This window comes from Mandrillus leucophaeus, unplaced genomic scaffold, assembly GCF_000951045.1.
Source record: "Mandrillus leucophaeus isolate KB7577 unplaced genomic scaffold, Mleu.le_1.0 Scaffold473, whole genome shotgun sequence".
Lineage (NCBI taxonomy): Eukaryota > Metazoa > Chordata > Mammalia > Primates > Cercopithecidae > Mandrillus > Mandrillus leucophaeus.
In genome coordinates, this window is record NW_012105065.1 from 543,157 (window position 1) to 563,750 (window position 20,594).

General features: G+C 36.1%; 1 protein-coding gene across 2 annotated transcripts in view; it reads right to left on the reverse strand.

Annotated features, from left to right (window-relative positions):
• WDR17 (WD repeat domain 17) overlaps positions 1-20,594 on the reverse strand; it is a 115,041-nt gene that overhangs the window by 17,313 nt on the left and 77,134 nt on the right. For both annotated transcript variants that reach the window (XM_011995123.1, XM_011995122.1), the window contains 10 exons: positions 16,742-16,906; positions 14,600-14,802; positions 12,979-13,128; positions 12,764-12,894; positions 12,348-12,473; positions 10,996-11,151; positions 6,827-6,891; positions 2,875-3,007; positions 1,957-2,048; positions 785-884 (listed from right to left, as the gene is read on the reverse strand). In XM_011995123.1, the coding sequence (XP_011850513.1) occupies positions 785-884; positions 1,957-2,048; positions 2,875-3,007; positions 6,827-6,891; positions 10,996-11,151; positions 12,348-12,473; positions 12,764-12,894; positions 12,979-13,128; positions 14,600-14,802; positions 16,742-16,906 (1,321 nt within the window). The remainder of the gene's footprint in view (positions 1-784; positions 885-1,956; positions 2,049-2,874; positions 3,008-6,826; positions 6,892-10,995; positions 11,152-12,347; positions 12,474-12,763; positions 12,895-12,978; positions 13,129-14,599; positions 14,803-16,741; positions 16,907-20,594) is intronic.

A 20,594-nucleotide genomic window follows, 5' to 3' on the forward strand; every position in this document is an offset into this window, starting at 1 on the left:
GTTCCTATTTCTCCACATCCTCTCCAGCACCTGTTGTTTCCTGACTTTTTAATGATTGCCAGTCTAACTGGTGTGAGATGGTATCTCATTGTGGTTTTGATTTGCCTTTCTCTGATGGCCAGTGATGACGAGCAAAAAATGTAAATTTGTAAGAGCTTCTTCAAGATTTTACAGTTATCTATCACTTCCTAAAGTCAATATATCTAAGGATAAATGCACAATAGAATCTATATCTTTAATTAACATTTGCTTATTAAATTAGAGTCAAATGAAAGGTACTTTAAAACTATAACTTGTGAATAATACACTGGAAAATAAGTGCTTTCATTTGGATTTTTTCTTATAATCCTAACGACTACATGTGAAATACGTAAGGTAGGTATTCATATGTTCATTTCAGAATTGAAGACATTTGAGATTCTGAGAGTTAAATGACGTGCCCAAAGTCAGTATGTGACAGGAAAGACTCAGATATTTTGGGTCCACATCCAGTGATTCTTCCCTTTACTATACTGGCACTTCTTATATATGTTGAAATGTTTAAAACAAGGTTGTTACAAATAGGTATCTTGTGGTAGAAATAAAAGAAAACAAAAGTTCATAGTCTATGTGTACTTAAAACAAGAGCTCATAGTTTATGTGTGCTAATTAGGAATGTAATTACTTAATTGGAAGGCATGCAAAACCAGATCTCACACAGAAAGTCACCATATCTTTTCCTCTCAAACACCATGATATATCTAAAAAACTTTTCATTTACATAAATCAGTTTTAAATGTCATACCTCAATATTATCTACGGCAAGATGGCAACATGCGGCTAGTACTGCTCGACCATCTTGAAAATACCATTCTGCCAGTTCTTTACTGACTTTGTGCAGGAGTCTAGAAAGAAAAAGTGTATGTGTTCTCTATAAACACAAGTATTCCATTATAAAAGCAAACCAATACTTTTTAAAAGGTATGATAAAAAGACCAAATACAATTTAATTTGACATACTTGCTTTAAAGACTTGTTTTTAGAAAAAAATAAATCAGGAAAGTGGTCTTTACAAGTATATGGTCTGACAAGCCTCTCCCTCCCTCTATCCTCACAAATGTCAGAAGAGAAGCCTGATTTTAAAAGCTTACCATCCTGCATTGGACAATTTATGACTCAGCCACAGGGAAAGTTAAGTGTAGAAGAATTACAGGTTGAACCGAAATTTTTCAAAATTTAGGTGGTATCCAAAATACAGCTAGCATGTGTTAGCTTTCTCAAATGTCAAGTTTAGAAATGGCAGAGAATGGCAGTAAAGACACAGGCAAGAATACATTATTCTCAACACACTATTTGCTTAACATTTCATGATCCTCTTCTACTCGATGAGTGTCTTAAAAGTTTAAATATCCTATTTTCTGGGGTAATAATAGGAGCAAATAGAAAGGATGGGGGAAGGCAGACTATTGGATTAAAAAAAGGTTAGAGGGCTGAAAAATTCTAATTTTCATTTCTTTTTTAAAATAACTATCAGGATTTCTTCTCTGAAAGATGACCAAATGTTATTCTAGACACCAATATTAGGGTCATGGGATTATAAACTACATTCCTGTGAACTTACATGCACTAACTTTAGAATAAAACATGAATAAGCAGTCTACTTGATTTTCATCATTGGTCCTCTCCAATAGGTTTGATTAGTTTGTAAGTGTTTAGGTGCCTTACTTGCCACCTCTCTAGTAAAATGCATTTTGCTTTTCTGAAAGCTATATAAAATGTGTATAAACAGAGTCTCCATGCCTGAAATTTCCCTATTCATCTAGGAGTAGATGCTGTAACGGAACTGGATCATGGTGAGAAAGGTTGAGGCAGTCAAATCCTCAGTATACAAAGAAGGATGAATTCTAGAGGCTTTAAAAATTCCTAAAGGGAAGACAACCATAAAACATATGGACCCAGAGCAAATAAATCACTCACTCATTAAAGTCTTCCTTGTAGATATCATCAGAATATGAAGCTCCTTTAGGCACAGAAACATGTAAGGGCTGCATATTTCCTTCACAAGCAGCCTAGGATTTAATTAAAGATTGAATTATTCTTTAGCTAATTGTTGATAATTGACACATTTCAGAATATTATTCTGAGCAAAGTATACTTAATGTTTGAAATTTATACTATAATTTGGAGATAATCTTAGAATTTGAGGAGAAATGAGATGTTAATTGTGTGTAGCAAAAAAAGCTTCAAGTGAATTATTACTAAAAATAAGTTGTTCAAATGCATGGTATATAACATTCAGCAGCATGTGAAAAGTTTAGAGTTCAGAGATGCTTATATGTTTAAAGATCTAAAATAAGTTCAGCTGTGTGTGGTGGCTCATGCCTGTAATCCCAGCACTTTGGATGGCTGAGGCGGGAGGATCACCTGAGGTCAGGAGTTTGAGACCAGCCTGGCCAACATGGTGAAACTCCATCTCCACTAAAGATACAAACGTTAGCTGGGCATGGTGATGGGTGCCTGTAATCCCAGCTAGGGTTGAGGCAGGAGAAATCGCTTAAACCCGGGAGGTGGTGGTTGTGGTGAGCTGAGATTATGCCATTGCACTCCAGCCTGGGTGACAGAGCGAGACTTCATCTCAAAAAAATAAGTAAATAATAAAATAAAATAAAATAAAAATAAAATAAAATAAAATAAAATAAAATAAAATAAGTTCACTGTGTTCAGAACAAAAATAGTATGCTCTCAAATGATGAGAAAGAAGGCCAGGAAGGAGGGCAGAAACCAAACCCTTTATGACTTTGTCAATTAGGTAAGGGTGAGCTAGTCAACACAATCTTCTCCCTTCTACATGCTCACCCATCCATGTGTGTGACTTGTATAATCACATGGTTTTACCTGTGCAACAAGCAGAGCTTCTTTAAGCCGACCTCTTGACATGAAAAAATGGACCAGCTTTTTCACATCACCAATGGCTATGCAGTATGGAATGACATCATCCTTATCTTCCTGGATTAATTGGTCAGCTCTCCTAATAAAACAAGGACAATTTTTTAAACAATATATTTTTTGAAGGTGTTTAGGTGAATTGAGATTTTCTGAAAGTATGGCTAAAATTTGTAGCAGATTTCATAAAGCCCTTTGGCATATTTTAAAAAATAAAAAGACATTTTATAATCAAATTACATGTGGAAGACAGATAAAAGTTGCATGAAATAATAAATACTATAAGAACTTGTTTGCCCTTAGAACATGACATAAAATCATAAATACTATAGGAACTTGTTTGCCCTTAGAACAGGACATAAAATATGCCTGAACATTTTAGATCTTAAAATCAATGTAGTTTATCTATTAAAATGGACAATTAGTCTATTCAAAAATATGTTTTATACAAGATATGTGTGATAGGATATCAGGTGGATTAAGCAAATATTTGGGTATCTACACTGTTAAAGACAGAAAATTTTAATTGTTTTAGGAAGCCTTAACAATGAATAGAGAACCTTGAAGCTCAAGTAGCTTAAAAATCACTAAGAAAGAGAATATAGAAACATAAATATTAACAATAACATGTAGAATGTTTTAAGTGCCCTAAGTGAGGAAGATTACAGAAAAATAATATTCCAGACATGTGAAGGGAGAAAGGGAACGGTAATCTTAGAGACTGTGAAGGGTGCACATGTGTCTGTTTCCATATCTGTCTCTGTCTCTCTGCACCCATCTCTCTCAATCTCTCTCCCTCTCTCTGTGTATGTGTGTATATATCTTCTCATCTAAGTCTCAAGTATTTTCTCAATGACTAACCCCCTAGTTAATTCTACCCTCAATGTTTAACCTCAGTTTTGTTTAAAAATAACCTGGTCTATTTAATTTATGCTACCATTTGCATTAAACCAGAATTCAATTTTTAATCTTTGGGTAGGGGTAGCAGATATTTTTCATGCTGAAAATGGAAAATATTTTTCATGATATTTGCCAGCTCACTGTTAACAGTCTCCAATTTCATAGGGTCATTGAAGTATTCCTCAACGCTATGTTTTTACTACGTGACTTTGATTTTCTTGTTATAGCTGTTTAGAAACAAGCTGGTTACAAATAATGATCTACTTCCCTGGGCATTTGAAACTATGCTTGAGACACTGCCAATCTGAATGAATGGCTGGATCTATAAAGTACAAATGCAGGAGTTGTGGAGAGACTACTTTCTGGCAGCTACATGGGCTAAGGGGCAGAGAAAATCAGGAGTTGGCTTTCAAAGATAAATGAAACAGAATTGGAAGAGTTTTGTATATTCGCATTTGCCTCCTCCTTTTCCTTCCCCACTAAATCAATTCTAATCTTGCTTCAGTCTGCTTCTTTCTATCAAAACAGCTCTTATTAAGATCAACAATGACCTCCATGTTATCCAGATTTCTTATTTGGGCTACAAAATCAAGACTGCCTATTGAACAATACCACAAAATCACAAGGAACTTCAAGCTCAACATGTCCAAAGAGAACTAATGATTTTTTTGTGCCATTTGATTCAAATCCTCTCCTAATGGTTTTGCTTTTGTTGTTGTTTTAGTTGTTTGTTTTTAAATCCCAGTGATTAGCAACAGCTCCTATCCAGTTTTTCAAACCTAAAACCTAAAAATTTTTTGTGATACCTTCCTCATCTCTATTACCAAATCCAGTTAATTTTAACTCCTAGATATATCAAATTCGTCTACTTCTCTCAGTCCCCACATCACTACATATGGCATCCACGCTACTGCTGTCTCCTGACTCAGCTACTCTAACTGCCTTCTAACTGGCCTCCTCATATCTGCTATTGACCTTCTCTAATCTGTTCTTGATATTTCAGCTTGTGCAGACATTCTAAATGAAGAACTGGTCACATCAGTTTCTACCCTATTTAAAATTAAAACCCTTTAATGTCTTGTGTTCCTCTTAGGATAAGGAAAAAAAGCTTACTACATTTACAGTGCCCTAAAACCTCTAGCTTGTGCCTACTCTCCCTTGGCATCACTTCCTCCTGGCTCTTGCACTCTAGCTACAGCAGTCTCCTTTCACAGAGTTTCTGTACTCTGTTCCCTAAGCCTAGGATGCTTCCTCTAGCCTCTTCACTTGGTTATCTCCCATGTATTCTTTATAGCTCAGTTCATATGCACCAATCTTGGTCAGGTTTCCTTTGTTCCAATTTATCTGAGGATACATCACATTTTAAATTCATAGATACCTAGCTAGCATAGAAAGCAATGTAGTAGCATATTAATATGACTAGATGCTATTAAAATGTGTCAATAATCACATAGAATACAAACTACATTTACTTTTATTCTGCAATATTAACACTGAGTGACTCCACCTTGGTCTTAAATGGAATTCCATTAAGTTTTTGCTGAGATTGAAATAATGTTTTGTGAAATAAATATCCTCTGCTAACTTGACTTTAAGGATTTGGTGAGAGCAGTAACATTCACAATTGTGCTGTGAGGGTACAGGGACTTAGAGCACTGGGGATTCTTAAAGCTCAGGAGAGGGAGCCTAAAATCTGATGGCTACAATCAGCCTGTTGCTTCACTTACTGTTGGGAGAACAGGTGCTTGGGAACAGTCTACTTTCCCACAGCAAATGTGTTAATCCTTCCGAATTTTATGTTTAGCCTTTGATTGATTTTTACTTGTGTCTGTAAGCAGCAGTTGATTTTTTGCCACTAAACCATGTTCCATAAAAGAAAAATCCAAATTTCTGTTTTTAATGTCAGAAGCAAGGTAACTGCATAATAATATATACTACTCTGTAAGTTTAGCACAGTGATTGGCATAGAGTAGGCATTAAGTATTTGTTAAATGAACGAATAGCATAGAAGAGAGTAGAATAAAATAGAACAGAGAATAATCATATGTTGTAGGTTTAAACGTGTCCCTCTAACAATATGTTGAAGTCCTAACCCCCAATACTTGTGAATGTAACCCTTTATGGAAACAGGGTCTTAGTCGATGTAATTAGTTAAAGTAATACGGGTCATACTGGATTAGGGTAGGGCCTCAATCCAATATGACTCATGACTTGTAAGAGGAGGAAATTTGGGCACAGAGACACACAGGGAATAATGCCATGTGAAGATAAGGGAGACTGGAGTGACACGTCGAAAAGCCACAAGATGCCAAGGACTGCAGGCGACCAGACACCAAGAGAGAAGCATGGAACTAATTCTTTCTCAGAGCCTCCAGTAGAAACCAACTTTGCTGACAACCTGATTCAGACTTCTGGCCTCCAGAACTGTGAGAAAATAAATTTCTGTTGTTTTAGGCCACCCATTTTATGGCAATTTTTTTTTTTTTTTTTTTTATGGCAACCCCAGGAAACTAATACACTTGAGAGCAAATCTTGTTGGTTTACTGCATTCGAAAACAAGAATGTTTAGTTAAGTTTCCTCAGTGCTCAGACCCTTCTTTATCATCAGTGCCTTCCTCATATCCATGGGGAAGAAATGGCAGGAATTAGTGCCTACAGAGAAGATTTTTGGGATAATTCATAGAATAGTATTTCACGAACCTATGCTAACCTTCAGGAAATCTTGCCACTTGTATTTCAATACCAACTTATTAATCAGTGAGTCTGTTTGCTGATCTGTCCTTCTCTCCATTGACATGGAGAAATTTGCCTTCTGCTGTCTTCATCAGAGGCCAAGTCAAATTCAAGAACACCAAAATTATTTGTAACTGATTCATTTCATTTACTGTATCAGTAGATACAAAATTTAGTTATTATTTAAGACAACATAAGAATAAGAAATCTCAAGAGCTACTGCCATATTTATATACTGCTTCTATTTTAACATGGACTCTCTCTGCCTTACCTCTGCATTAACTTCTTCCAGTATTTCACAGAGACCCCTGGTGCAACTGACAGGGCTTTGTCCCACTAGAATAGAAGGCAAAAAGAGCAGGAGCATATTAATTTCGGTTGCTCTGTATAATTCTTAAGACACTTAAAAAAGATTCCTGTTTATAATATAGAAATTATAGAGTTCTTGAGTCCTGATTTGGTACCCTCTGTCTTCTTTTTGTTCCGTAGTCTTAAAAAAAATCTTTAAAGAACGCTAATTTTACCCCTCTTAATAATATAAAAGAAGCTGGGCATGGTGCCTGATGCCTGTAAAGCCAGTGCTTTGGGAGGCTGAGGTGGGGGGACTGTTTGAGTCTAGGAGTTTGAGGCCAGCCTGGGCAACACAGCAAGGCCCTCATCTCTACCAAAACAATTTTTTTTTTTTTTAAATTAGCCAGGTGTGGTGGTGCACACTTGTAGTTCTAGCTACTTGGGAGGCTGAGTGGAGTGGATTGCTTGAGCCCAGGGGTTCGAGGCTGCAGTGAGTCGTGATGACATCACTGCACCCCAGTCTGGGTAACAGAGCGAGACTTCATCTCAAAAAACCCAAAACAAAACAAAAGACAAGACAAAGTAAAAAAGACTGTATTGACATGGTTAAATTCCAGCGACCCCTCAGCTCCTTAGGGAAGGACTAAATGGTTGGTGTCATCACTTACAAAAGTGTCTTTAACTTGATGGAGCTTGAAGAAGTTGAGAAAAATATTTATTTTTTATTGTTATCTTTTAATTCCATTTTCCACAAATTTTTAAAACATTAAAATATTTTAAAATAAAATATGTAAAATTCTATTATTTAGGGAAAATCCAGTCCTAAACCCAGAGAGAAAGAGAGAGAAAAATGGAAGGAGAGACTGAGGGAGAGAAAGGAAGAGGAGAAAAGAAATAGTAACTAAAATATGTTCTTTGAAAAATATATTGACTCATCTTCTAATACAACTCCAGAGTAATTTGTTCTATGGTGTTCAAAATATTAACATTTTTATTTCACTGCTACTTACATGAACAAATATACCATCTATGTCTCTTTTATCCTTTCCTACTCATTTTAACAAATTTTATTTATTGTCATTTCTTCATTTAACTCATAATACTTGTCTTCATATTTAAAAATTGGACTTCCTTTGAAGAAGCTCATTGTTTAATAAAGACTGATTGTTACTGTTATATGAAAATATAGATTTCACTGAATTCCAGTCTAGAGTGGAACTGAGAAGAAAATTTTCTGAAATATCACTACATGAAGCAAAATTCATTCTAATTAAGGCTCTTCAAAACACTAGGGTTCTACTGTAATTATCACTAGAATATTGATAATTAACCAGAAAAGAGTATATTAAATTTTAAACAGGCAATTTTTAATACTACATATTTAAAATCATGTTACCTAAAAGGTATCTTAAAATATGTTTTCAGGGGAAATCTGTCTCTAACGGAAGAAAGAAGTTGGAATGTAGATTAAATTAACTTTGAATTCACCACAAACTCTTTCAATAGAAACTTGTCTAATAAATAAAAAAATTAAATGTTTACCTAATCCCACAGTATTAAGCTTAAACAAATAAAAAACATTCCTAAGGAAGTGATTACGAATAATTCTAAGGTCACCCATATTTCTTTTCTTCTCTTTTTTTTTTTCTTTTGAGACGGAGTTTCATTCTTGTCACCCAGGCTGGAGTACAATGGAATGATCCTGGCTCACTGCAACCTCCGCCTGCTGTATTCAAGTGATTCTCCTGCCTCAGCCTCCCAAGTAGCTGGGACTACAGGCATCCGCCACCACGCCCAGCTAATTTTTGTATTTTTGGTAGAGACAGGGTTACACCATGTTCTCAGGGCTGTTCTCGAACTCTTGACCTCAGGTGATCCACCTGACTCAGCCTCCCAAAGTGCTGGGATTACAGGCGTGAGCCACCGTGCCCAGCTTAGGACACCCATATTTCTAACAACTTGCACAGTTTTATGGATCACTTTAAGTACACTGATGAACCTGCATAACAATAAAATTATTAAGCTTCACAAACAGATACCTGATTGAAATAGGCTTTGAGTTAAAGGCAGTTTCAATTATATTTAATCAAATATAAAACTCAGAAAGATAAAGAATTACACTGTTCTATCAAAATTTATTAATTCCTTTTCTCCTTGACTTTTGATAGATCTTCTCTGCAGTAGTGGTGCTTTAAAAAAGCAACTTTTAGTTAAATATTTACTACTTTACAAGGAAAATTTTTACATTGCTCCTAAATTAAAATACTTTTAAATTTATAATGCCTTTTCAATAACATTTTAAAATGGCACATTATTTGGGGTCAAGCAGTAATTCATTGTTTTCTTGAAGTATGTGGAAAGTAAAAAGGTGAGCTAAATTTAGTTTTGATTTATTTTAATGTAACCATATTGCTTAGTTTTACTTTATATTATTTATAAGTATTCTTAATATCATGCTTTGTAGCTACACAATTAACTAACTTAAACATTTTAAAAGATGATAAGCTATGAGATAAGTCCATGCCATTCTAACCATTGTTTTGGTGAGGCAGGGAAAGGGAGAATTTTCACTGAACTAAAATGCATATACAGAAAAGGGAAAGGTCCAATAAGTTTACACAACCTGAATGTGCCCATGTAATCAACACCCAGGATCAAGAAACAGAAGCCCCACTCTCCCGTGTTCCATTGTAGTCACTACCCATATACCACAGGGTAGCAAAAGCATCAATTCATCCTAACCTTTCTGTAAAAATCAGTTTTGCTGATTTAGTCCTCCATTAAACAATCATCATCCTTTATCAGATGATATTCAGCAGAAACCCTTTTTCTGGCCAGTGTGGGATTTAGTTATGACAAGTAGTATTAGCAAGGGGATTCTATTGTGAACTAATTAGCCAACATAGTTTTTTGTTTGTTATGTTTGTTTGTAAGAAGTTAAGATTCCAGCCTAGGGTGGTAGTTCTCAAACTTTAGAATGCAAGAGAATAACACGGAGAGCGTATGAAAACGTAAGATGGCTGGGCTCCAACCCCACAGTTTCTGATTCTGTAGGTCTGAGGTGAGACATGCATAGGGATCCCCAGCGATGCTCATGCTGCTGTCCTGGAACACTTTGATAACTACTCTCCTAACGTCTACACTTAATATCAGATTGATAGAGAATCAATTAGATTTGTAAAAAAGTAAGCTTCCTTTTTTTTTTTGAGACGGAACCTTGCTCTGTCGCCAGGCTGGAGTGCAATGGTGTGATCTCGGCTCACTGCAACCTCCGCCTCCCAGGTTCAAGCAATTCTCCTGCCTCAGCTTCCTGAGTAGCTAGGATTACAGGCACATGCCATCACGCTGGGTTAATTTTTGTAGTTTTAGTAGAGGCGGGGTTTCTCCATGTTGGCTAGGCTGATCCCGAGCTCCTGTCCTTAAGGGATCCTTCTGCCTTGGTCCCCCAAAGTGGTAGGGTTACAGGTGTGAAGGTGTGAGACAGCACACAGGGTATATACATTTATTTTCCTTTTTTTTTTTTGAGATGGAGTCACCCAGGCTGGAGTGCTGTGGCAAGATTTCGGCTTCCTGCAACCTCTGCCTCCGGGTTCAGGCGATTCCCCCTGCCTTAGCCTCCCAAGTAGCTGTGACTAGAGGTGTGCGCCACACACCCAGCCAGTTTTTTTATTTTTTTATTTTTAGCAGAGACAGCATTTCACCATGTTGGCCAGGATGGTCTCAATCTCCTGACCTCATGGTCCACCCAACTTGGCCTCCCAAAGTGTTGGGGTTACAGGCGTGAGCCACTGCACCCAACCTTTTTTTTTGAGACAGGGTCTCTTTCTGTAGCCCAGGCTGGAGTGCAGTGGTATGATCATAGCTCACTGCAACCTCTGCCTCCTGGGCTCAACTGATCCTCTCATCTTAGCTTCCCAAGGTTGGGATTACAAGTGTGCACCACCATGCCTGTCTAATTTTTTGTGTTTTTTGTAGAGGTGGGTTTTACCATGTTGCCCAGGCTAGTATCGAACTCCTGGGCTCAAGTGATCCACCCACCTTGGCCTCCAAAGTGCTGAGCTTTTTATTTTTAATACTTAAAATTGAGTATATTCTTAATATTTAGACTACTATGTTAAACTCATTAGTTTCACTTTCATAGCACATTACCTCTCCAAGTTCAACCATAAGTTCACAGTATCTCTGAATTTGTCCTAATCTCAAGTGGATTTCAGCAGCTTCCTTCAGTCTTTCCTCTTTAGTAGGTACACCAATACCACCACCAAATTTAGACATCTTGACTGTTGTTAGTTCTTGAGCTTCCGACTAGTTTAAAAAAGAAAACAGAATTTTAAAAAATCTGTCATATTTTGTTTTGTATGTATCACAACAATTTGTTGCATATTTCAAAATAACTAAAAGAGAGGAAATGAAATGTTCTTCACACACAAAATAAGATAAATGCTTGAGGTGCTGGATACCTCAGTTACCCTGATTTGATCAATACTCATTGTATGCTTGTATGAAAATATCACATATACCCCATAAACTATTATGCATCCATAATAATTAAAAATTTAAAAAATTATTTTACAAGAGTTCATAACAATGAGCATATAAACGTTACATGAATACACTTCAAAAGCATATAGCTCTGGAAAGTCAATATTTTAAAAATATTTTTCTCCATAAAATATGATACCTTTCTAAACATAATATTTTGGGGTGTGTGTGGGACACAGGAGGGGAGAGACTGAATCCCATTTTCCTTAACCCTGTCCAGTTGTTGTAGTTACACAGAACAGATAAAAGGTAATCAGTAATATATAACAATACAAAGAGGCCTCTAGTAAAAATAAAAAGTTACTGGCTTACTTTAATTAGCTCCTCTCCTGTCAGATTTTGCAGTTACAGTCATTAGGTGTTTAGTTTGCGATTAAAGAAAGTACTTCCTCATTATGGAAAAAACTCTCTTTATGAGCATTAGATCACATCTCTGGCACAACTGTCTCCATGCTTTAACAGTTCACTATAGATATTCCAGAAAAATATACAAGCAATTTTTTCTTTCTGGTCCCAGGACAGGTTTTGTGGTTAGTACTGTAGATTGCCCCAGGGATGAGGTAACTACTAGTTTTTACTGAAATTCATTAAGAGCTATAATATGATCATTTTTTATAAAATTTATCCCAGAATAGCCTATTAGGCCCTCTGAGACTAAAATTAGAATAGTCCATATGTCACAATCATCTGCTAATAGGGGAAAGATAAAGCATTTCAAGGAGTTCCAAGTGACCTTGAAGGAATTTCATGAGACTCAACTGATGATAACCACGATTGACTTAATCTGTTCCCAAGTAATTCACTTTCATGATTCATTTTACCCAAGACAGATCTCCTCAGTGTTCATTTATTTAAATCTACCAATCTAATCATACATATTTTTCAAACCAGTTTTATATTTTAATAGTGAAAAGGCAAAAAATTTGCTTGAGTACATCATATTTGCATACTTTACTCACTGTTCTAAATTTAATCAGATGTTTCAAGTGCATTATTCCTTTGCAGTAGTTCTGAGGAAGTAAGCTGTCATCCTGTCCTTTTATCACAGCAACCAAGTTCCATAAATTGTCACTGCCACCTGGAGGCTAGAGAGTTGATAAAAAATAAATATGTAATAGTGAATTAAAAACCTCATAGTATTTTACATCTTCAAAAATATTATAATGCAGGCATATCTAAATTTAAAAATTAATAAAATAACTACATGTTATTTCATGTATTGTTTCCAGTTTCACATTTGCTTTCTTAAAGTGTACAGATTATGGTAGGAGGTACCCAATGAATTAGAATGGTACATGTAAATATGTGAAAATAGTTGTAAAGATTCACGTTGGCTAAAGGGAAAATATTCGCATTTAATTCCTGTAATACTTACGGATAAACATTCTGAAAACCATCTTAGTTTTTTCACTCGAGAATTAGCGGTTAGTTTTTCTATTTCTTGTCTAATATCTCTTGACACTTTACCACACAGTAGAGGAGGAGTGCCTGGTTCTACAGCACAATCTGAAAAACAGACATAATTCAGTGAGAGAAGATTTCTCATAAAACGTTTAGAAATAAACTATGATACATGTATATATTCCATACCAGTGTTCCCAATAATTTCTTCCCAAGATCTGTCTGCCAGAATATTTATTTGTACAGGAGTGATTAAGGCTGTTAATGACCAGAGTCTCACTGTAGAGTCACGGGAGCAAGAGGCCATAGTGAAGGGGCGACTGGGATGGCAGGTTAAACCTGATGAAAATAAACATCTATTTTAAGTAAAGTGAACATTGAAAAATATTCTTTATTTATATGTGCTTCATAAAACTTCTACAGAATTGAAGCTATGAAGAAATATTATGAGTAACTGAAAGATTCTTAGTCAACCTTGTATCTGTATTTAATACATTGGCTGAAAATAGTAACAGAATGCAATAAATCATTTCATATATCCTATAAATATGAATATAAAATTGAATAACTATTAGAGGCTGGACATGGTGGCTCACGCCTGTAATCCCAGCACTTTCCTGGGAGTCCGAGGCGGGTGGATCCCTTGAGCCCAGGAGTTTGGGATCAGCCTGGGCAACATGATGAAATACCATCTCTACCAAAAACACAGAAACTAGCTGGGTGTGGTGGCACGTGATTGTAACCCCAGTTACTTGGAAGGCTGAGGTGGGAGGATCTCTTGAGCCTGGGGGGTGAAGGTTGAAGTGAGCTGTTTGCGCCACTGTATACCACCCTGGGCAATAGAGCCAGAGTGAGACTCGTGTCTCAAAAAAAGAAAAAAAAAAAAGAAAGAAAGAAAGAAAGAGAAAAAAATGATCAGAAAGCAAATGGTCATGTATGAAAATGTGAAAATTATATTTCGTGTGGTTAAGCAGCAACAAGTATACTGTAAAACCAATAGCATACATAGTATCTGTGAGTTAATGGATGGGCAGATGACGTTCTAGTTAAAAGACGAAGACCTGGGGACCTTTCAGTTCGAATATTGACAAATATGATTCTCTCCCACACTCAGTCTCGCATTATCTTGGCTAAAAGGCCATTGTGGTTAAGCATATGGATTTGAATCTGATCTAGATTGAGGTTACTTTCTCTAAGAAATCATTTTTGGATTCTTAATCTGCCCATTTACTCCTATCAAGGTTTAAGGATGAGAATAAATACAAACAAGAATGAGAGTGAAGAGATGTGCAAATGGTAAGTAATCTGATTTTCCATAATTACGTTAATTATATTAAAACAACTTGGGATTATATTCAAAAACAAAACACTGTACTAAACATCCAAGAATAGAAGAATGGTTAAATAAGTGGTATCTACTCTATTACTGATTTCCTGTTAAACAACTTACCTCTGGAGTGATGTCAAAGGAAGGAAGAAAAACAAAAGCCAGACATATATATATACGCCCATCGCAATATGTGTGCATTGTGTGCGTGTTTGTGTGTACACAGAAATGGGTGCAGACGGGGCGAGGGGGAGAAAGACACCACAGTGCTAACAGCAGTCATCTTCGATAATTTCTGTTGACTTTTTCTTCTGTATACTGTGGTATTATAATAATAAACATGTATATTTTCTAACGTGAAAAAATGTTATTGTAAAATAAAACACTGTATAACTTCTTCAAAAATACTGTATTCCTCAGAAATTATAAGCACCATTAGTAGGTCAATATAACAAATACATGAAAGAATGAAAGACACTTTACCATATACATCTGCACCGTGATCATACACAGTATCCACACAAGTTCCTTCTCGAGTGTCCCATACTTTTATAGTATAGTCCCAGCTGCCAGATATGAGCAGATACGGAATCTCAGTATTCCACAATAATCCCCTCACAGGTGCAGTGTGTCCACTAAGAATACTGATGCAAGCATCTTCAGTATAATCCCAGATGCGAACGGTACTGAAAACAGAATATTATGGGTGTGATAACATTCAAGTTCTAATGTATCTAGAGTATTAACATATTCTTAATAGAGTGTAATAATTATTGATTAGCTTATCTAGAAGCATTTTATGTCTCAAGATAAAAGGTTCTCTTCATTTTAATTTAAAAAATAATAACTGTATATATTTGGTGATATTTTGATATATGCTTACAATGTGGAATAATTAAATCAAGCTAATTATTAACAAATTCATCCTCTCACACACTTTTCTTCATAGTAGATGGAAATGAATATTTAACTAGGCTAGTGTTAGCTTATTTAAACATATTTTCTTTCTTGACTTTTACTCTTCATTTATTACTGGTAGCAAATATATTATTTCACAGTTTTTATGTGAATAAAATTGCTTTGTTAAAATGAAATATCAAAAACAGATATAACCAAAGTGGAAAATACGACTAATAATACAGATACAATAATTTAAGATATTAAGATTATTTTTAAATTATAAAAGTATAGCATGTATGATGATGGGTATTATTTGAAATGTCGCTTCATATTTATGCTTTAATCAATACAGCAAATAATTCCTTCACATTTTTGTCAGTGATATAAGTTGCTTGGTCGGTGCAGAATAAATCTTAGATCAAGTTAAAGAATTTAAATATAACTGGATTCGTGAAATTACTTGTATCTATTGATTGTACAAATGTTTCTGAAATTAAAATTTAACTTACAATCAGTGTAAGACCTCCAACTGCTAATTTTGCTTAGACAATTCACAGTAATTTTTTAGTCAGAGATAAATGTCAAACAGATAACAAAATAGTAGTACTTCAAAAGTATTACTATTTTGCACTACATAACAGGAGATAAATGATATATTCTTATTTCTTAAGGCATATCCCTTTCTGCTTTACATAAAAAGTTTCCTTTTGGCCAGGCACAGGGGCTCATGTCTGTAATCCCAGCACTTTGGAAGGCTGAGGCGGGCGGATCATGAGGTCAAGAGATCAAGACCATCCTGGTCAACATGGTGAAACCCCATCGCTACTAAAAATACAAAAATTAGCTGGGTGTGGTGGTGCACACCTGTAGTCCCAGCTACTAGGAAGTCTGAGGCAGGAGAATCGCTTGAACCCGGGAGGCGGAGGTTGCAGTGAGCTGAGATCGCACCACTGCACTCCAGCCTGGTGACAGAGCAAAACTCTGTCTCAAAAAAAAAGAGTTTCATTTCTTCTTCGTCCTCTTAAGCTAGTACATGACAATATATCAAAGTATATTATAATCTAAATTTTTTGTTGCTAATTTCTGATATATGTTAACATTTAAATATTTTACATTTGATATACTTTCATAAATAAGAATACATTAAAGGGACTTGTATCAAAACAATTTAATGCTATTGTAGGGGCCACTAGAACAGGCGTCTTTCCTTTTATGACATGTTAGGTAGTTAGGCTTTGAAGCCCCAATGCATGTTTTTTGGTCAAATCTAAGAAAGGCTTTTACAGGCCCCACTGCAAATGAGTGCCTGAGGCTTTCCAGGCCGAAGCACAGCATCTGAGTTCTGTCATGAATACAGCAGCATAACTGATTTCCCTAACATTCTGACTTATTTCAAGTCATTACCTAGAGAAATCTCATAATTATTTCTTATTAAATTTGGATTTATGCCAAAAATTCAATAAAAATGCTTAATCATTCAATACTAAATCTGTGGTTCCCAGCTACTCGGTAGGCTGAGGCAGAAGAATCACTTAAACCTGGGAGGTGGAGGTTGCAGTGAGTCGAGATCACGCCACTGCATTCCAGCCTGGGTGACAGAGGGAGACTCTGTCTAAATATATATATATTTCCACATATAATTTGATCCTATAAATACGTACATTTCTAGGAAAATATCAGCTTATGATTTTAAGGACTAGAAAATTAGAATCCAAAAATACATACCCATCATCAGAACCACTGCAAAGAATTCCCTCTCTCAGAGGAGACCATTTAACATGAAACACTTTTGCTGTATGCCCACTAAATACTTTCAATGGTTGATCTGAGCTGGTGGCTACGTAATAAACACGAACATTTGTGTCTTCACAGCCAGTGGCTATCATGTCTCTGAAATATCATCAATGGAATATTGACATAGGATAAATATGATATATAACTAATAATTAAAGGTATACGATAGTTCTAATTTCTAAAAGTAGAATTTTTGCTTCCTTAGCGAAGTTAGATTAAAAACTTACACATGTAAAAAATCATGTGTAATCACTCTACTACTCATTTACAGAAACTGCACCAGTATGGAAAGAGTTTCTTTCTGCGTTTTCTTTTAATTGGTCGAATTTTTATTTTATTTATTTTAGGTCAGAGGTCATGGTATTTCTATTCCTGTAAGTTCTTTTTCAAGATGACCAGACTCATAATTTTCTGAATTTTTCTCAAACTTTACATTTTGCAACATTTAGGTGTTAAGAAGCATCCCAAATGGTGAGTGATGACATTTGCTTACTTGCTGGTGGGCAAATTATTATTACACGCCTTAGCCCATTTGTTAGATTGTTTTTGTGGCATGGGTATAAACAGCAATATTCTCACTGAAAGTTTTTTGGAAAAGCTTCCTGCAGACTAGGGTTGTCTCATTGGACAGGGAGTCAGAGTCCAGTTTTCCATTCCTTTTTGATGGCTTCCCTTCTTTAAGATGCTTTAACTGTTTGATACAACTATGGAGTCCCTGGAAATAGAATATGATCTTTTAATGTTCTTTGCTCATCATTCTCACAATAGTGAGAATAAGCTAAGCAACTGCTTGTACCTTCGTGATCAAACTTGGAATACTGCTAGGAAACGAATTCTGAGTACTAGGCAGACCTGTGGAAATCACGGACCTGCCAGAATAGTCTACTTGAGGAACATCTACTCTAACCATCACATAAACGGTCTCCACGTGCTAAACATAAAGAAAGGCAGTTACACAGTGTGGATCTCAACTGTCATCAAAACCCTTTCAAAACTTCAAACTGTTGACTTTGTCACATGGGTTATAAGACTTATATTACATTATATGGGTTATAAGATTACATCTTCTCAAGGCCCACTGATAAACAAGACAGTTTCTACACTTGGGAAATATATTTTACATATATATATATTTACATGTATATATGAGTATATTTTTATATATGTATGTGCAGATACATAAATATAAAGTCTTAGAAATGGTATCATAAACATTTAAAGAATGCACATAAAGATATCGAAATTACACAGTCAGAGATATCTTATAAATAAACTTTGTTATGTTCAAGGTTCACTTACCTACTAAGATGCTAAGTGGAATATGAATACAGCAATTAAAACATTTTAAAAGGTTTTTAAAATTAAAAATGAAATGTATTAGGTATGCTTGGTAGTAAGCATAATAGTTAAATATAAAGGACTTCCAGTGTCATCTGAAAATAAAGCTTTCTTAAATAACTAAACATATTATATGAATATCTAACTTTTATTTCAACTGGCCAAATGGGTTATTAACTCTATAAAACAGAGAAATAGGAATGTGGAACTGTTCTATTAGTCAGATACAAGGTAATTCTGTTCATTTGCATATTTAACAAATATTTATTGAATATCTCCTTTTTTCAAGGCATAGTAAGGGTCAGCAACTCAGTGCTTCGCTAAGAATATGCTGTTTAACACAGATAACACAGTTGGCAATCTCACAGGGCTTACATTTCAGAGGGTGAGACAGTCGTTATGCAACCAGGCAATAAATAAAATTTAGTTTTACTATATTAAGTGCTCCAAAGGCATATTATATGGGAAACTTATTTCATATGGGGTCAAGGAATACTTTTCTGTGGTTGTTGAGCTGAAAGCTGAAGGATGGGTAGCAGTTATCTATGTCCCACCCAGGTAGGGTGTGCGGTGTAGGATGGGAAAAAGAATCCTAGGTAAGGCGGCCAATATAAGTGAAAGCCTTGGGGCGAAAATCAGATGGCTAGTTCAATAAACTGAAAGCCAGTGTGGCTGGATGCAAGAAGTAAGGGAAAGCAAGCCTGGGAATGAGATTAATAAAATAGGGAAAAGATTAGTCAGGGACCTTCTTGCGGTGCTTGCTAAAGAGTTTTCATTTTATCCTACAGTTAATGGGAAAGTATGGAAAGATTTAAGCAGTAGAATGGTGTGCTCAGCTCTGTGTCTTAAATGTTCATTCTGACTGCAACATGGAGAGGTGAGGGAGAGAGAGAGGAGGTGATGATAAAGGGTGTAAACTGTAGAATTGACTTAGAAGGTTTCTGCAGGACTCAAAAAAACCCAGATGTTATTGGTTTAGTGGCAGGTTGATAGGAAAAATTTATATTTTTTTCTTTTAAATTGAAACAGGGTCTGGCTCTATCACCCAGGCCGCAGTGCAGCGGCACAATCATGGCTTACTGCAGCCTCGACCTCCTGGACTCAACCCATCCTCCCACCTCAGCCCCCCGAGGAGCTGTGACTACGAGTGTGCCCCACCAGTCTGACTAATTTTTTCTTTTTTTTTTTTTTTTAAGAGATGAAGTCTCACTATGTTGCCCAGCCTGGTATTGAACTCCTGAGCTCCAGTGACGCTCTGGCCTCAGTTTCTGAAGTGCTTGAATTAGAGGTATGAGCCACCATACCCGGACAAGATGAATACTTAGACAGAGAAAATTACAGGCATTGGTGGCTGATTGAAAATGGAAAGTGAGGCATAAAAATGTGTAAAAGAAAAGGCTAAGGATTCTGGCTTTAGCAGTTTTTCTTGTTAGCAATATTGGCCACTGAGATAGGAAATACTGAGGATGAGCAGATAGTGAGCTTATTTTACATATAACCTTAACAGTGTGTAAGGTCGGGTGTGGTGGCTCATGCCTGTAATCCCAGCACTTTGGGAGGCCGAGGCGGGTGGATCACTTGAGGTTGGGAATTTGAGCCCAGCCTGACTAACATGCAGAAACTCCGTCTCTACCAAAAATATAAAATTAGCTGGGCGTGGTGGCGCATGCCTGCAGATCCCAGTTATTCAGGAGGCTGAGGCAGGAGAACTGCTTGAACCCGAGAGGCGGAGGTTGCCGTGAGCCCCGTGAGCCGAGATCGCGCCACTGCACTCCAGTCTGGGCAGCAAGAGCGAAACTCTGTCTCAAAAAACCCCACAAAAAACAGTGTGTTACACATTCTTCTGCACTTACTGGAGGAAACACATAGGTCTGTCATTTTGTAAAATGTGTGATTTGACTCGGAACACAAGTATAGTTAGGCTTTAGTACCTTAATCTGTATTTCCCACATTTCATATGAAATAACATAATTCACATTGTTTTTGACAATATCTTAAATAACTTTGAATTTTTAGATATATTTTATATCCCATTAAAAGAGGCTTGAAACACAATATTCTAAGAAATGCAATGAGTTAAAGGTCTAATTTTAGTGGAGATTTGACTTGGACATAATTTTAAATCTAAGCTGATTTTTACATGATAAATACTCTGCTGTCAAACAAGATCGACCTTTCAAAACCAGGCCCTTAAGTTCCACATCGTGGAAAATTACCCAGTACCAGAGGCATTAGCATCAGGTGGGGGACAATGCAAAGTCACAGCGGAGCACTGGCACCGCAGATTCCTCAGTGAGATTTAAAAAAGGGCCACATTTCTATGACAGAAGCCATACATGCAATGGACTCATTTCCATTTTTCATTAGTTAGCATTATTTTTTTTCCTATGTGTTAGAAAGTTTTTTGAGAGTAAGAAATCAGTATTTGTAAATCGTGTAAAAACTT